Raw genomic sequence first — 14,335 nt, 5'->3', positions numbered from 1 at the left:
TGAAAGGATAGGACAGAAACCGATACTGCTAATTTTACCCAATAGCCTATAGAGGGACCATTTTCTCTGCATGTTGAAACAGTAGAAAGCCCTACGACTTCCAGCATTCAACAACTAGCATGGTTGGCTGGGAATCATAGCATTTTTGTTCATTCTCAACATGGTGCTGACCATTCCCTTTGTTCTACATTCTGTGGATGCCCAAATATTTGGGGAGGGAGAAAAGGGGAGCTTTTAAACAGCATCTGAAACATCCTCAGTGGAAAGCTTGAAGTAGGGCATTTTGGAGAAAAAGAACTTCAGAGGAGACTAAAGGGAGAAACGGCTGGATTTCAATTCATTGTGTGATTCAGTCTTAAACTGGGAGAATGGTGGTGTTTTAATACTATTACATGGGTTAACAAGCTTTCCCAAAGCCAGGATGCTTGCATTATCACTCAGCAACAACCACTAGGAGAATGGCAACTATTAATAATATGATTGTCACTGCCTGTAGCTTCCAGATTTCATTTTTCCTCTGATCTGAGGGTACCCTGCCCCTCAGAACAAGAATGTATACCTGCAGCGTTTGCTAATATGTCATGAATCTGATTGTGCCTTAACAAATGCATTAGCATCTAAGGTGCCACAAGAGGTTTGTTGTTTGTGTGACTTAAAAAGAAAAGATTTAAGGGAAGCCAGAAAGATATGAAGTGAACAGGAGATGGTGGGCAGGGGGGTGGGCGGGGAACTGCTTCACCTGTGGTCTAAATAAAGTATGTCTTTTGTCACTTAGGAGTTTTAGTCTATTAGGAGTTTTTACCTATTGCCTATCAAGTATTGAGCACTTTACCAATGTCAGCGTACAACTCTGTCATTAAAACTCATTACATAATGAGAATAATGATACATGGCATAGCTATCATGCCATGAGCCACAAACAAACCTTAACCCTTTTCATTAGGTGCCAGAATATATAAGCATTTGATGAATACTTACATCAAAATCCAACACCTACCTTCCTAGGAGTAGGTTCAGTTGAACCCAGTTACACTTCTGAGTAAACATGTGTGGCGTATTACACTTTTAGTCAAAACTAGAGTAGAATCAACAAGACAGTTTACAGGGGATCAAAGTTCTGAGTGACTGAGGTAATGAACAGCTTTCAGTTTTGACTAAGAGTTATTTGGATCACTTTGTATTTTTCACCTGCTGTAGTACTTCTCCTCTGAAATATCTTCAAATGATATAAATTAAAGCATCAAAATGTAGAAAACACATGCCGCTTGATACGTATCTCTGTAATAGCCACACACAGAGAGGGAGGGAGTGACAGGTGTGTGTCTTCATACATGTATGAACATGAATGTACAATCATATGCATATAGTGTAAAATAGGTAGATTTATGGCAGTTACACAGTTGGGATGAAAGCTAATAAACATCCACTTTAGTTTTGTTTGGAGTGATCGACCTAACCATCTGTCATTCCCTTTAAAAAAAATAATAGCGCTGTTTGTACGTTATCAAGCATGAAGTTATGCTAGTAAAAGTCTATTTAGTATACATGCCAGTAGCTCCCTACATCTTCTGTAGGGAGCTCTTTGTGTTCCGTTCACATACTTTCTGCCCAGAGAAGCTGGATACATAGAATTCTTTCAGTGTATTGGATTTTGAAAGCATGTATACTCACACAATTAACTGTGGCCAAAATCTAAAGGGCTGATAATCTGCATGCAAAAGAGCAGATCCCATGCATAGCCAGGGCTTTATGTTGGTGCCGTAGTAGTTTTTGCTGCCAAAGAGACAATCTGTTGTTCAGTTTGAAAAGCAAATGCTTCTTTGCCAGTGAAAAGTGCAGCAGTTTGAGCTGCATGCGCTTTTCTGTACCACATCAGCATATAACTTCCTTGGATCATGTTCTCTGTTTTCATTTTGCTCATTATATGTTACTCTTCTAACCAGTTTCCATCATTTAAGTGCTTTTCTGAGAACAGAGTGATGTATGTGATGGGCTGGAATAACCAGGCTCAGAATACATAAGAAAAGTGAAGGGGACAATGGAAGAAGACAGAAAGGCATTGTAGGAGCCATTGCCTGTTATTTGTCTGTTGACAGGTCTGGCCCTGTGCCCATGCCCTGTCATTGGCTCATTTATTTATTTATTTAAGATATTTGTATGCCGTCCTTTGCAAGAGCCTCAGGACGGCTTACACAAATAAAATACAAATACCTAACATAACATTAATTAATTAATGACACACTCTGGCTGCAATTAAAATATGATGATAAAATTCAATATTAAAACTTATTGAAATATTGATTAAATAAAAAGGTCTTAACCTGGTGCCGAAAAACATATAATGATGGCACCAGACGGACCTCTCTGGGGAGCGTATTCCATAGACGGGGCGCCACCACAGAGAAGGCCCTCCTCCAGGTACCCTGTCTCCTAATATCTTTCACAGAGGGTTCCCGGAGGAGGGCTTCTGCTGCCGATCTCAGAGGGCAGGAGGGCAAATAGGGAAGAAGGCGTTCCTTTAGGTATCCCGGTCCCAAACCGTTTAGGGCTTTATAGGTAATAACCAGCACCTTGAATTGAGCCCGGACTTCGATGGGAAGCCAATGGAGCTGATAAAGGCCTGGGGTTATATGAGAATAACGCCCACCACCGCTGCTGCCTGGCAACTGACCGGCCACCACAGACACTAGTCCACCCGCTGATGGCGCTGCTGCTCTGACAGACAGTGGCTGCCATGGGACCAGAGACACTGCTGGCCTGTGGTTCCTCCACCTGTGCCAGCGAGTTCTTCGCGGGTCCTGCCCTTGCCCCCCTCCCTCCCCAGCATGGGTGGCAGCTGTGCCGGATTGGGGGTGGGGTACAGGGAGGGGCTGTGGCCTTAACTCGCCGGCCGTGGCTAGCGGCCTCAGGCCAGCGGCCGAAGGACGGTGGCCTAAGGGTGGCGTCGCCGTTCGGGGCCATTCGGGGCCATGTGGGGCTGGGATGGGCCAGGAACTTTGTGTATGTGTGTGTTTTGTAGTGGGTGGGTTGGGAGGTTTTAAATTGTATTTTATTCATTGACACAACCCAGGTAGCTTGACCTTCCTTTTAACCCCTGTCCCACCCCATATCTGTGAAATTTGAGACAACCTTGGCTGGAGGAAGTAACCTGCAAGTAATGTCAAGTTACTGCAGTGAGGGACAGAAGCTTCTAGTATCTCAAGGCCTGAAATCGAGGCATTTGTATTCGGCAAATCTGTGGTTGGCTACAGCCTTATCCAGTGGTCAGCAATCACTTAACAGGAAGCACTCAAGCAGGGAGCGAGGCCAGCCCTGCCCCAAACTCTGTCGCCATTCCTGTCACCTTCCACATGTGGAGGTGACTTTCTGAAGGGGAGGGCCTCCTCTACCTGCAGTGGGTTTCCACATGATTTGGATGGTCAACAAAACATGGTTTCGAATCCAAAGCAGAGAATTTGTGAGCAAGTAAGCAGTAGTAGCTGATGCTTCTCCTTTATGGCATCACCATTGTCAGGGTCTCGGGGAGCATGTGAACAAGCAGACTGTGCTGGGGAAGAAAGGCAGTGATGCAGTGAGAGCCATCGGGTGTGCAGGCCCTTGATGGTTCTCAACCATGGTGCCTGTTTGCACAAGCTCTATGAACCTGTGCCTTCCAGAAGTAATTGGAGAAGTCCTGAAATGTAGATTGATAGCAGGGATGGTGTCAAGGTTAGCAAGGCCAATCCTCTCCAATGTATCGGGGCAGGGGGGTACTGACAAGAGACCGCTTGGCCTGCTTCTCATCTTCAGCATTGCAACCAGCTTTCCCTTTGGGTGAGAGGGCATGAAGAAGAAGCAAACACTTTCAGTGGCAAGAAAGAGCAGTGCCACTTTGTGCTTGTTGAGTGGCTCTCTGCCTGGCCAGGAGGAAGGGCAAGTGGCAGCAGTTGCAGTGAGTTTGGTCATACTCTTTTCCACTGAGGGTGCCATGACCAAGCCTCATCCCCAAACCTGAAGCCCACATTCTGTAACGTTTCTCTTCCCCTTTGGAAAAATCATCCCTTTCAGAACATCATCCCTTGCACTGTACTATGGCTGGATAAAGCAGAATAACTATTTACAAAAAACAATTCCTGAAAATGTAGAGGCTTTACTTTTTCTTTCCTTTCCTTCATCCTAAACACTAGTCTTCATCTGTTATGCCCATACAGATTATGTTGCTTACTGATCCTGAGATTGAGAGCAGTCTGCTGATCAGTTCTGATGAAGGGGCCACCTACCAAAAATACCGGTTGAACTTCTACATCCATAGCATGCTTTTCCACCCCAAGCAAGAAGACTGGATTCTGGCCTACAGTCAGGACCAAAAGGTTAGTGTTTACCATTTAATTTGTTGGTGATGTTGTCCTTCCTTCCACCAATGGCTTGAAGTAACTGAGGGAAATGGCTCCTGCAACAGACCTCCATTTTCCATTGGTAAAATGCTGAAACTTTGCACACAGTCTTATTATAGGTATTGTGTTAATAGCATAAACACCAACATGGCAATACTATGTTTGTGAAGCAGCATCACAGAGGGGGGCATTGGATGCTTTGGACTCCCAGATCCAAAGCCAGAAAAGTACTTCAACCTTGGATCTGGGCATCATGCTTCTTCCACTTGGAGCTGGTACAGAAGAACTCTTCAGCTGCCTTCCAGTGTTGTAGACTTGTAGAGGAGGCAAAGAGGGCATTCTTGGTGTTGGGAGGAGACTTGGAGACTTGGTCCACCAGGATATAGCATATCCTGTTGATGTTCTGGTCTTTTCCCCTCCCCTCCAGAGCGTTGTAGCTATACAGCTGAAATTAGAAGCCAACTGATTTTTAGGGTAGAAGAGGCGAAGTGAGGAATGCCTCCCTGGTCTTTCTCTTCTCCCTAGGGTATCCATAATTCTCCAAGTTTCATGGTTTCTGCCCTAAGTTATTTTATATCAGCTCACAAACTGACCACTCACTGTATTTGTAGATGCTTAATATCACTGTTGGTGCATTCCATGGCACTTGGACATTGAGAAAGTACAAAAGCTGGGAGATAATTAATCTGCATCTCTTGAGCTCAATACTCACTTAAATCCAGGAGATGCAGATAGGCCAGTATGTGTCAGAATTTACAAATGCTTAATTCTTCAAGCATTCCTATCTTGACTGGGTTTATGTTAGGAGCTTTCTTTTTTCACACTATTCCCTTCAGCACCAAAAAATTAGGGATAAACTTGGTGTGAGATTTATCAGATAGCTTACCTTTGCACAGTTGACTTCTCTTTAAGAAACCATCAGCATGGAATGAAGTGGAGCCAGAGAAGCACTGTAACTTTGGGGGCTTCAATTTGATATGCCTTCTCATAATGAGAAGGAAGCTTCTGCTAGCACCAATAGGAGTATTTGTCTAAAGATGTGGAATCCTGGAAAAGTCATCCTGCTTAATCTTGACAGATTTTCAGCCCATTTCCCACCTGACAGCCAAAAGTAGACTGAGTGGGGAGTGCTTAAGCTTCCACAAAATTGCTTGAAATATTCACACAAATCTGTAACTGAGAATTAACAGTTCCAGCACAATTTGCACACATATTGTATATTTTCACAATATGAGACTCCCCAGATAGATCTGAGTTCTTGTTGTTTTTGTTGTGGCATTTAACATGCTAGGTATGGCAGCATTTGCCCCGCACTGCATGTGCACACGCTGCACCTGGGCCTCCTCAAATTTTCTGCCAGTTATTATTTGGGCAAAATGCAGCCCTGCAATGTGCACACATCTGTGCACCTTGCAAGTGGAGGCTTGAATTTTATGCATTTCCCCAGCTGTCTTGAACATGCAAACTGCTATCTTTTTTGAAAATGAAGCCCACATTCTGCCTCAGTGCCTGTGGCACTGGTGTGGGATTGGTGAAATAGAATCCATGTGGTCGAGTTAAGAAAATCCTTTAGACATTTGTCTCTCTATCAGATTCCTGGTACATCCCTCCTGCCATCCTATTTTGAATAGCAGGCAAGCAGGTGGGTGATTCTCACCAGTAGGTCAGTGAGGGCAAGGTGCTGAATCCCTTCTCTCCCACAACAAGGCCCACTTCTCCAGCTGTCTCTGTGTTAAAATGAGTGCTGTGGTGTTAAGAGTGTAGGACTGGGACTCAGGAGATCTGAATTCTAGTGCCCACTGAATTCTAGTGAGTGAATTCTAGAGCTCAGTGGGTGACTTTGGGCCAGTCCCAGACTCAGTCCAACCTATCTCACAGTTGGGCTTAAGTTGTGAGCATGATGAAAGGAGGAGGAGAATTATGTAAGCCAACTTGACTTCTTTGGAACGAAAAAAGGCAGGATAGAAATAGGATAGAATATAATAGATAAGAGCAAACTATGTGAGAAATCAGGTTTGGCTCTTACAAATGTTGGAAGAAACTAAAAATGTCTAAATAGTCATATTTTCAATGCTTGTTCGCTGTGTGTGTGCATGCAGTGGCGAAGAGCAGGAGAATATGAAAAATGTGTGCTCAAGAATTCCTGTTGACCTGAGCTGAAGTAGGCTCCCTGTTTCTCCCTTCCCTTAGCAGTAGTTGTACCTGTGGCTTGGTAGATCTATATGTGGTGCTATTATGTTATTGTTTTATCTATTTTATCAGAATATCCTTTTTTTACTGTTTTATATGTATGTTTTATGCTGTTTTAGCATTTGTAAGCCTCCCAGAGGAGCTTTAGGTTATGGACCAGCATAGAAATGGAACAAACTAACAATAAATGCAAGTGCTCACACTCCTCTTTCTTCTTCCTTTTTATTGACAAGGCCAAGTGAAAAATTGTGACAACTACTGTTGTGCACTACTGCTAACCAAAGCCAGTTCAATACCGTTTTCTTGCCCTGCCAAACGATAGATTTCCTGGTCCCTGCTTCCACTACACGTTTGTTTTCATATTTTCCCTGCCAAGCAGAGTGCTTCTGAACATGAGCAGAATTGCTTTATCCTGAGAATTAGTTATCTGCAAGATAGTTGCCCACCCCATTTATCTGTGGAGCATCAGTTGTTCTGAACCACTTTGGGTCCCTTACGGATATCAAAATGTAGATGTATAAAGAGACAGTGTAGTATGGTCAGAGGGTTGGACTGGGAACCCAGGAAATTCAGGTGCTTGTCCACACTCAGCCATGGACCTCATGGAGTGAGCTTCAGCCCAGTTATGTCACAAGGTGGTTGTTATGAGGATAAATAGAGCTATGTAAGCCCAGCTTGGGCTCTTCACAAGAGGAAAAATGTGGGTATAAATACAATGTAGTCATACTAATAAAGTAAGGATGCAATCTTTTAAAGTCATGCAATGATCAACATATCTCAAAGAAGCATGCAAATAACATTATTCATAAGGTTTGCCTCTTTTAAAAATATTGTTCAACGAATTATGCCGGCTGTGCCAACTTACTAACAAAAAATCAATACTGATGTACTCCTTTGCATGTTTGACAAGCTTCAGGATCACCCAGTCAGAGAAGGCTTTAAACATGCATAGAACAGTACCCTAATTAAATGTTCCAAATAAGCAGTCATGCCTTTCCCTTCATTAGCTGCCCTTGTTCCTTCATGGCAAACCTAATGCCAAAATCATCAGTTTATACTGCTGATGTGCAGTATAAACTTGAAACTGGATTTGAAACAGTACTTTCAGCTCCCAATTGTTGTTTGTAGAATCTTCCATGTGTAGGGCAAGATTGATGGGAAGAACTGAAGGATCAGCATATAAGCTGCAGTAAAATACATAGGCTTAGAGTGACTCTCAGTTGGGAGCCAGAAGGGAGATACGGAAGTGAGATGAGTTCTTTTTTAAAAAAAATCTATATCTAAACATTCTCAAGGATCTGAGCTGTTTGGCCTAGGAATGCTTCAAGAAATGGTGACCTGTCATTTCAAAGCAGAAAAGAAATCCAAACTTGGAAATCTTTTCTCAGCAAGAAAATCTATAATAGATTGGGGTAATTAGAACAAAATCAAAGACATTTAAGACAATGCGCCACTCCGCTTCTGCTGATTCCATTGCACTCATGGAGCACCGCTTGCGTGATGGGGCTTTTGTTTCACGAATCTAAAGATAATCAGATAAGGACACAGCAGTAGCCCTTACTTCTTCAAGCAACACTGGTGTTCTCCATCCAAATCAAGTGTTTCTATTTGTTTAAGGTTACTGTTAGAAAACCAAAACTCAGTTGCTTCACAAAGTCATTAAGACATAGGGTATCCTTCCGCAATGCTATCTTCTGTCACTGGTGCATTTGCAGCTGATTGAAAGGGATTCCTGATTCCATGGATGACTGTAACTTCTTTCAACCAAACACATTTCCAGTTCTTCAGACTTTTCTTGTCAACATGGGAAGGCTGAAAGTGGTGGAGAGCTCACATATCCCCATCTGTCCTTAGGTCTTATGTTTCTGAGCACATGTAGAAGACTACTGTTACTTGCAGGTGTGTCTTCAGTTTTTGCCTGATAAAAATGAATAATGCTCTCTCTTGCAGCCCACTTTCTCAGGCAGCCAGAGCCAAACAGCACAACTTCTAAGTCTAGATTTGAGGCCTGTTCTGGTTCTGATACCTAAGAGATTATCATTTCTGGTCAAAACATTAATTTTCTCTCCCTTTCCCTTCCCACCTCTGAAGGCAGTGCCATGACATACCCAACCAAGTCCTCAGAAAGATGTATTATATGGTTGCCCAAGCTGGTGTCTTTATTGGGGTGTTTAAATGATAAACTATCTTTGCATGTTAAGCACTATGCAACGTTTTATAAATGCACTCTGGGCAGCATTTTTGTCAGACAACAGATTAGGAGTATTTGGATAACTCTCAGTGATGTGATGGGGAGGAAAATGTGAGTCCATCAGGCATATGAGTAGAGAACAGGACCCTTTAAAATCAATGTGATTTTAAATCAGGGATTATAGACAAATTGTCCCCTTATGTAAACCAGCATTTGTCAGAGATAAAGTTATACAAGAAAAGAAAATGCAAGAGTAGTTATGCAAGTACAGTGGAAACTGGTAATTTGAACGGCTCTAATGTGATCAGTAATTGTTGCCCATTAGAACCGCTCCTTATCATTACCTTTTCAAAGTCAAGTTCCAGGTTTCTATTAAAAAGTGTAATATGTGTTTGGCTGAAAAAAGTTCTGCAACTTTTTGGTTGCAAAGGTGACAATTATTTGATGAACACATCCAGTGCCATGTAGAGACTGCTGAACCATGACATAAATAACAGCTTTAATTCCTTTCCCTGCATACCTGGGAATAAGCTCCATTTAACTCAAATGAGACTTACGTCTCATTTGACATGTATAAGGTCATACTGTACTAGTATAAGTTTGTATATGACATTTATAAAGCTGTACAGTGTCACAGTATAAACAAAGTAGAGAAAACATTCTGGTAAACATGCAACTGACCACACACAATATGGCAGGTTTCAACAGATGCAGACACATTGTGTTTACTCTTTTAAATGAGGCTCATGAATATATGTAGTTTCCCAGATTATAACAGTGATGGGTCAGCACATCAGACTTGGGTGAGGGCCTTGATGCTCCCACACATGTGCTGCTCATTCAGAAAGACTCATATTATTAATTGAAAGCACAACTTCCAGGAGTTCCAGCTACTCTGCATTCCCCACACATGCATGGGAACATCTGAGCTGAAGAACATTCCTACTGCTGGTAAGTGATGCATCGTGTGGTCCAGAGAGGGCAGGCATCTTTACTCATCAGATGGAGTGCAAGAACTTCCAGAGAACTTCACAATATTACAGGCCTTCACTCAATTCTAATTTAATCTTAATTAATTTGGGATTCCACACAGATAGCTTGTCCATCATTAGACTTGAACAAAAGCATGGAACTGTCGGGAATTGCCCTCCATGGCACCAGCAAAGGGGTGCAAAGGTCCTGCCTGGTGGCCAGATGTGGCCCTCCGGGTCTCCCAAATTTTAGTTACTGACACTGAGAGCTTTAAGTTAAAATACGCTGGTATGTTGGTTCCAGCCCTTTTGCCATTGGCCCTACCCATGATGGGAATGTCACACCTGAGAGCTTTTTGAAATGAAATTTGGCCCTTGAAGACTTCTGCACCCCTGCAGTGGATTTTACAGCTGCACAACCATAAAATTGGGTGGGGGGGGGAATCTCCCCATCCTTTTGTCTTTGTTTTTCTGAGAATGAGCCATGAAAAAGAAATGCGAATATTCTCTTTTGCTGCCTTGCTCCTCATCTATATGAAGGTTCAGCAAGAGGTGCAGTTGCTAACACACATTTTTCTTTTAATTTGTCTATAAACTAGTGTACAAACAAGGCCATAAAGCATGCCCTCTGAGTGCATCCATCAGTCAGTTTCTTAACACACCTCACTAAACATTATGTTTTGGGACACAGCTTAAAACTGATGAAAGAAATAAACTGAATAGCAGTGGGAAACAAAAGAACAATTCCTATAAAGAGAAGAAGCAAATGGATGATCCAGCAGCAGACAATCTGGAGTTACCAGCAGTCTAAATGAGCCGTTTTAGTCAATAGAGGCTTCTGAGGTGAAAAATAAAAGTAAAAATCTGAGAAGCAAGCATTTTAATTTTTGTAGAATTTCCCACTCTTAGCATGGGAAACGTATATTTCAATAGAGATGCTGCAGAACATGATAACAGCCTGTCTAGAACTATTCTTATTTTCACCAGCTAACACTCATGTATTGACTGACCTGTTGGGAATATGTCCAGTATCTTTTTCAAAAACCATCTAGGAAGTGGTGTGCTACATCTCCCTTTCTCAGATGCTCAGGTACCCAGATGTTGTTAGTCTACAAGCCCATCAGCCCTGAGTATTGGCCATGGGGTTGTAAAAAATAGGAGCTGCACTCCAAAAAATCTGGAGACCAACGTATCTGTAAAAGCTAGATATTCAAGGTAGCTGTTCCATGGGACCCATTTCCAGTTGTAGGATAGCTGTACTGGGCAGCATGTTTTTGGTGCTCTGTGCAAACAATTATGTTGGCCTAAAGACAGTTTGATCCTTCATGTGGTAAAGCACTGTATAATTTCCACATTAGGCAAGTCATCGTGAGGTTGGGCTGATATGAAGCATTTTCCATACACTGACTATGTATGTATGTATGTATTACACAAGGTGGGTGCTGAAAAATGAATATCAAGAGATGACTGTTTCCAGCAGGAATAGCCAAAGGGAATTTCAGCTGTTGGTCAACATGGAAATAAAACACATAAAATGCATAATGTCAGTTTTGAGTTTTCTTAGCATTTTCCATTTTTCCACTCTTAGGTTTCATTGATCTCAAACTCTGAGAGTTTTTTAAACTTATCTTGAAAATTCATACTCAGTTTTGTGTGCATTGCTTGTGGTGCATGAATTTTGTACGTGACTGTGGCTTACATGCAAATTTATGCAACCAATTTTGCATAAATAACATGTTTTGAATGTTATATAAGTTTTTTGTGTGCATTTTCCCACTGAATGTGCCCATTTATGTATAGATCTTTTGGATTATTTTATTTATTTATATATTTTTAAATATATACAACCCTTCATTTAAAAAAATCCCAAGATGGTTTACATAAAACATTTAAAAAATCATTGTAAAAGAAAACTTAACTGGAAAAAACTGAGAATCAAAATGTGAAACAAATGTTTTCCCATCCCTAGTCTCTCTTGTATCAGGTCTGCAGTGTGCTAGGGTCATCTGATAGATCAGTGTTAAGAAGATGTTGCTTTGGCCTGATTCAGCAATTTCTATGTGCTTGGGGTACTGGATGCATTTGGAGATATGGGTGAAATTAGAAAACTAGCTGCTTCTTCTTTGAGAAAAAATGTAAGTGTGCAAGCATATTATTTAAGAAGAAAGAGGCATTTAATAAAAGACCATTGACTTGAAGATACTCTTAGCTGGACATGTTGAATGATGATTGTAAAGGAACCTAAAGGGAGACCATAAGAAAATTAATAGCTGGGATGTTAATCTCATACATGTGAAATGATTGCTCCCCTCTAGATGCTACCACTATTTGGAATAATAAATAAGCACTCAGTCAGTGAAATATATTTAGATGTTTCTGCTTAGAGTTTCTCAGACTTCTGTTTCTGTGTGTGTTTAATGTTAATGTATTTTTAGAGTATTGAAGTATTAGGGTTCTAACTGGAATTAGAACAAAAATGAATATAACAATATATGATAAATGCAATGCATTTACGACATGGATCCTTAGCTAAGTTGGCTCAAGGAAGTTCACAGAAGAAAAGTTTCCCATGCTGTCCTCCTTCCAGTATCTACCTGTGCTTCCAAAACAAACAAACAACAACAACAAACAAACCCTCAACACAGCCAAAGACCTGCCCTGAAAAATATGGAGAACAGCGCACTGGGTGCTCCTGCAGAAGGGCAAAATCACCCAAAATCAAGAAAGCACCCTCCGCTCCAAAGAAGCTGTACAAAGATCTCAGCTGGCTATAAGGTGGTGGGGAGAAGATAATGGGAAACATCCCTTCCATGATTGCCTATTTAGGTCCAGGACAAATTGAAGCCTTCCCTCATGTTTAGCCTACAAGCCCTATCATCTGAACCCATTTCAGTCATGGTTCAGGCTGGGCTTTGCCATGGAAACAACTTTGACTACCCTGTGTGTCTGAAGAGAGACAGGTAGTGTGATCCTGTTGATAGTCCTGGATTTCTTGCTGGCTTTTGATACCATCATCCATGGTATCCTTTTGGAAGGGAGAGACATTGTATTGCAATGGCTTCATTCTGACTTGGATGGTCAACTCTAGAAGACGGTGCTTGAGAAATATTACTCAGTCCCATGGAGACTCCCATAGGGGTCCCATAGGGGTCAGTCGTCTCTGGAATGCTATTCAACATGGGAGGCAAAACCACTGAGGCAGCTATCCTGTGTTTTGGGATACATTAATTCAGTATGCTGTAGATATGCTACTCTGATTCTCCTTTTCATCTCTGTCAGGTGAAATTATGGATGTGCTAAATCTGTGGCTCATTGTAGCAAAAGGACTGGATGAAAGCCAACAAACTGAAGCTCAGGCCATGCAAGATGGAGATACTGTTAGTAGGTGGCTTCCCTGAATGGTTAGAGAATTTTCAACCTATTCAGGGTTTTATTTATTTATTTACAAATATGTTTAGGCTGTCTGTAATGGTTTAGGCCTTCCTAGGCAGCTTACAATGTAAAAGGATAAGGTTGCACTCTCCATGAAGGAGCAGGTTCTTAGCTTGGAGGTTCTTCTGGAGCTATATATGCCACTTGAAGTCCAGATGGCCTCAGTAGCACAGAGCGGCTTTTCTCAGCTTCAGCTGGTGACCAAGCTATATCCTTATCTGGACAGAGATAGCCTGGTTTCAGTAATCAGTGTGCTAGTGATATCCACATTAGATTACTGCAATGCATTCTGTGTGGGGCTACCCTTGAAGAACTGGAACCAAACGTTTTGTGTTTAACAGACCAATTATTGCCTGCTTTCATTATCTGAAAGATTCACTTGTTTGGAATTCCAAGAGTAGAAGGAACCAGAAGGGCATATATAGCATATAGTAAGTTACACAATTCTACTGAATGGTAGTGTAGCAGGGAACTTGGAGCTCTGATCTGGCAGTGCATTCCGCTTTCTTATGGTATCCCAATCTTTTCACACATGCAAAAGACTTACCTAATTGAAACACCTTTTCAGTTCCAGCCCTTCCTTGTAGAAAGGCATTGACTGATTCTTATCTGAGAGGGGGGCAGTCTGGAGGGTGAGAAAAAAAAAACTTCTATTAACTTACGTTATGGGTCCACTTGCTTCCAGTTAGGAAGAGGTGAGAGATGAGTGGATGCCAAAAGGGACATCCTAATGAAATCTACCACTCAGAGCACAATCACAACCACCAATTATAAAATCTGATCAGAAGAGCCTCTTCCATCATCAGTGGATGCTCTGCTTCCTTATTTGCCCTTTCCCTCTTTCAGATATTGTCTTCTCCTCTGACTTTTTATTTTGGCCACAACCTACCAGTACGTTTTCCTGCATAGTCGCAAAGTCCTGTCCTACCCATTGCAACACCATGGACAACATTCCTCCAGGCCTTCCTGTCCTCCACCATCCCCTGGAGTCCACTTAAGCTCACACCAACTGCCTCAGTGACTCCATCCAGCCACCTCATCCTCTGCCGTCCCCTCCTTCTTTTGCCATCTATTGTTCCCAGCATTAGACTCTTCTCCAGGGAGTCCTTCCTTCTCATTAGGTGACCAAAGTATTTGAGTTTCATCTTCAGTATCTGGCCTTCTAAAGAGCAGTCAGT

General features: G+C 42.0%; 1 protein-coding gene across 3 annotated transcripts in view; it reads left to right on the top strand.

Moving 5' to 3' along the window:
* Positions 1-14,335, top strand: part of LOC123027417 (VPS10 domain-containing receptor SorCS1-like) — a 435,900-nt gene that overhangs the window by 283,614 nt on the left and 137,951 nt on the right. For 2 of the 3 annotated variants that reach the window (XM_044438294.1, XM_044438286.1), the window contains exon 4: positions 4,191-4,349. In XM_044438294.1, coding sequence (XP_044294229.1) covers positions 4,191-4,349 — 159 coding nt within the window. Of the gene's footprint in view, positions 1-4,190; positions 4,350-14,335 lie in introns of those variants that run through there. The other variant, XM_044438303.1, reaches the window with a different exon arrangement.

Source organism: Varanus komodoensis, unplaced genomic scaffold (assembly GCF_004798865.1).
Source record: "Varanus komodoensis strain SLA01 unplaced genomic scaffold, ASM479886v1 scaffold1, whole genome shotgun sequence".
NCBI classification, from domain to species: domain Eukaryota; kingdom Metazoa; phylum Chordata; class Lepidosauria; order Squamata; family Varanidae; genus Varanus; species Varanus komodoensis.
This window is presented reverse-complemented; position numbering and strand designations above follow the sequence as displayed.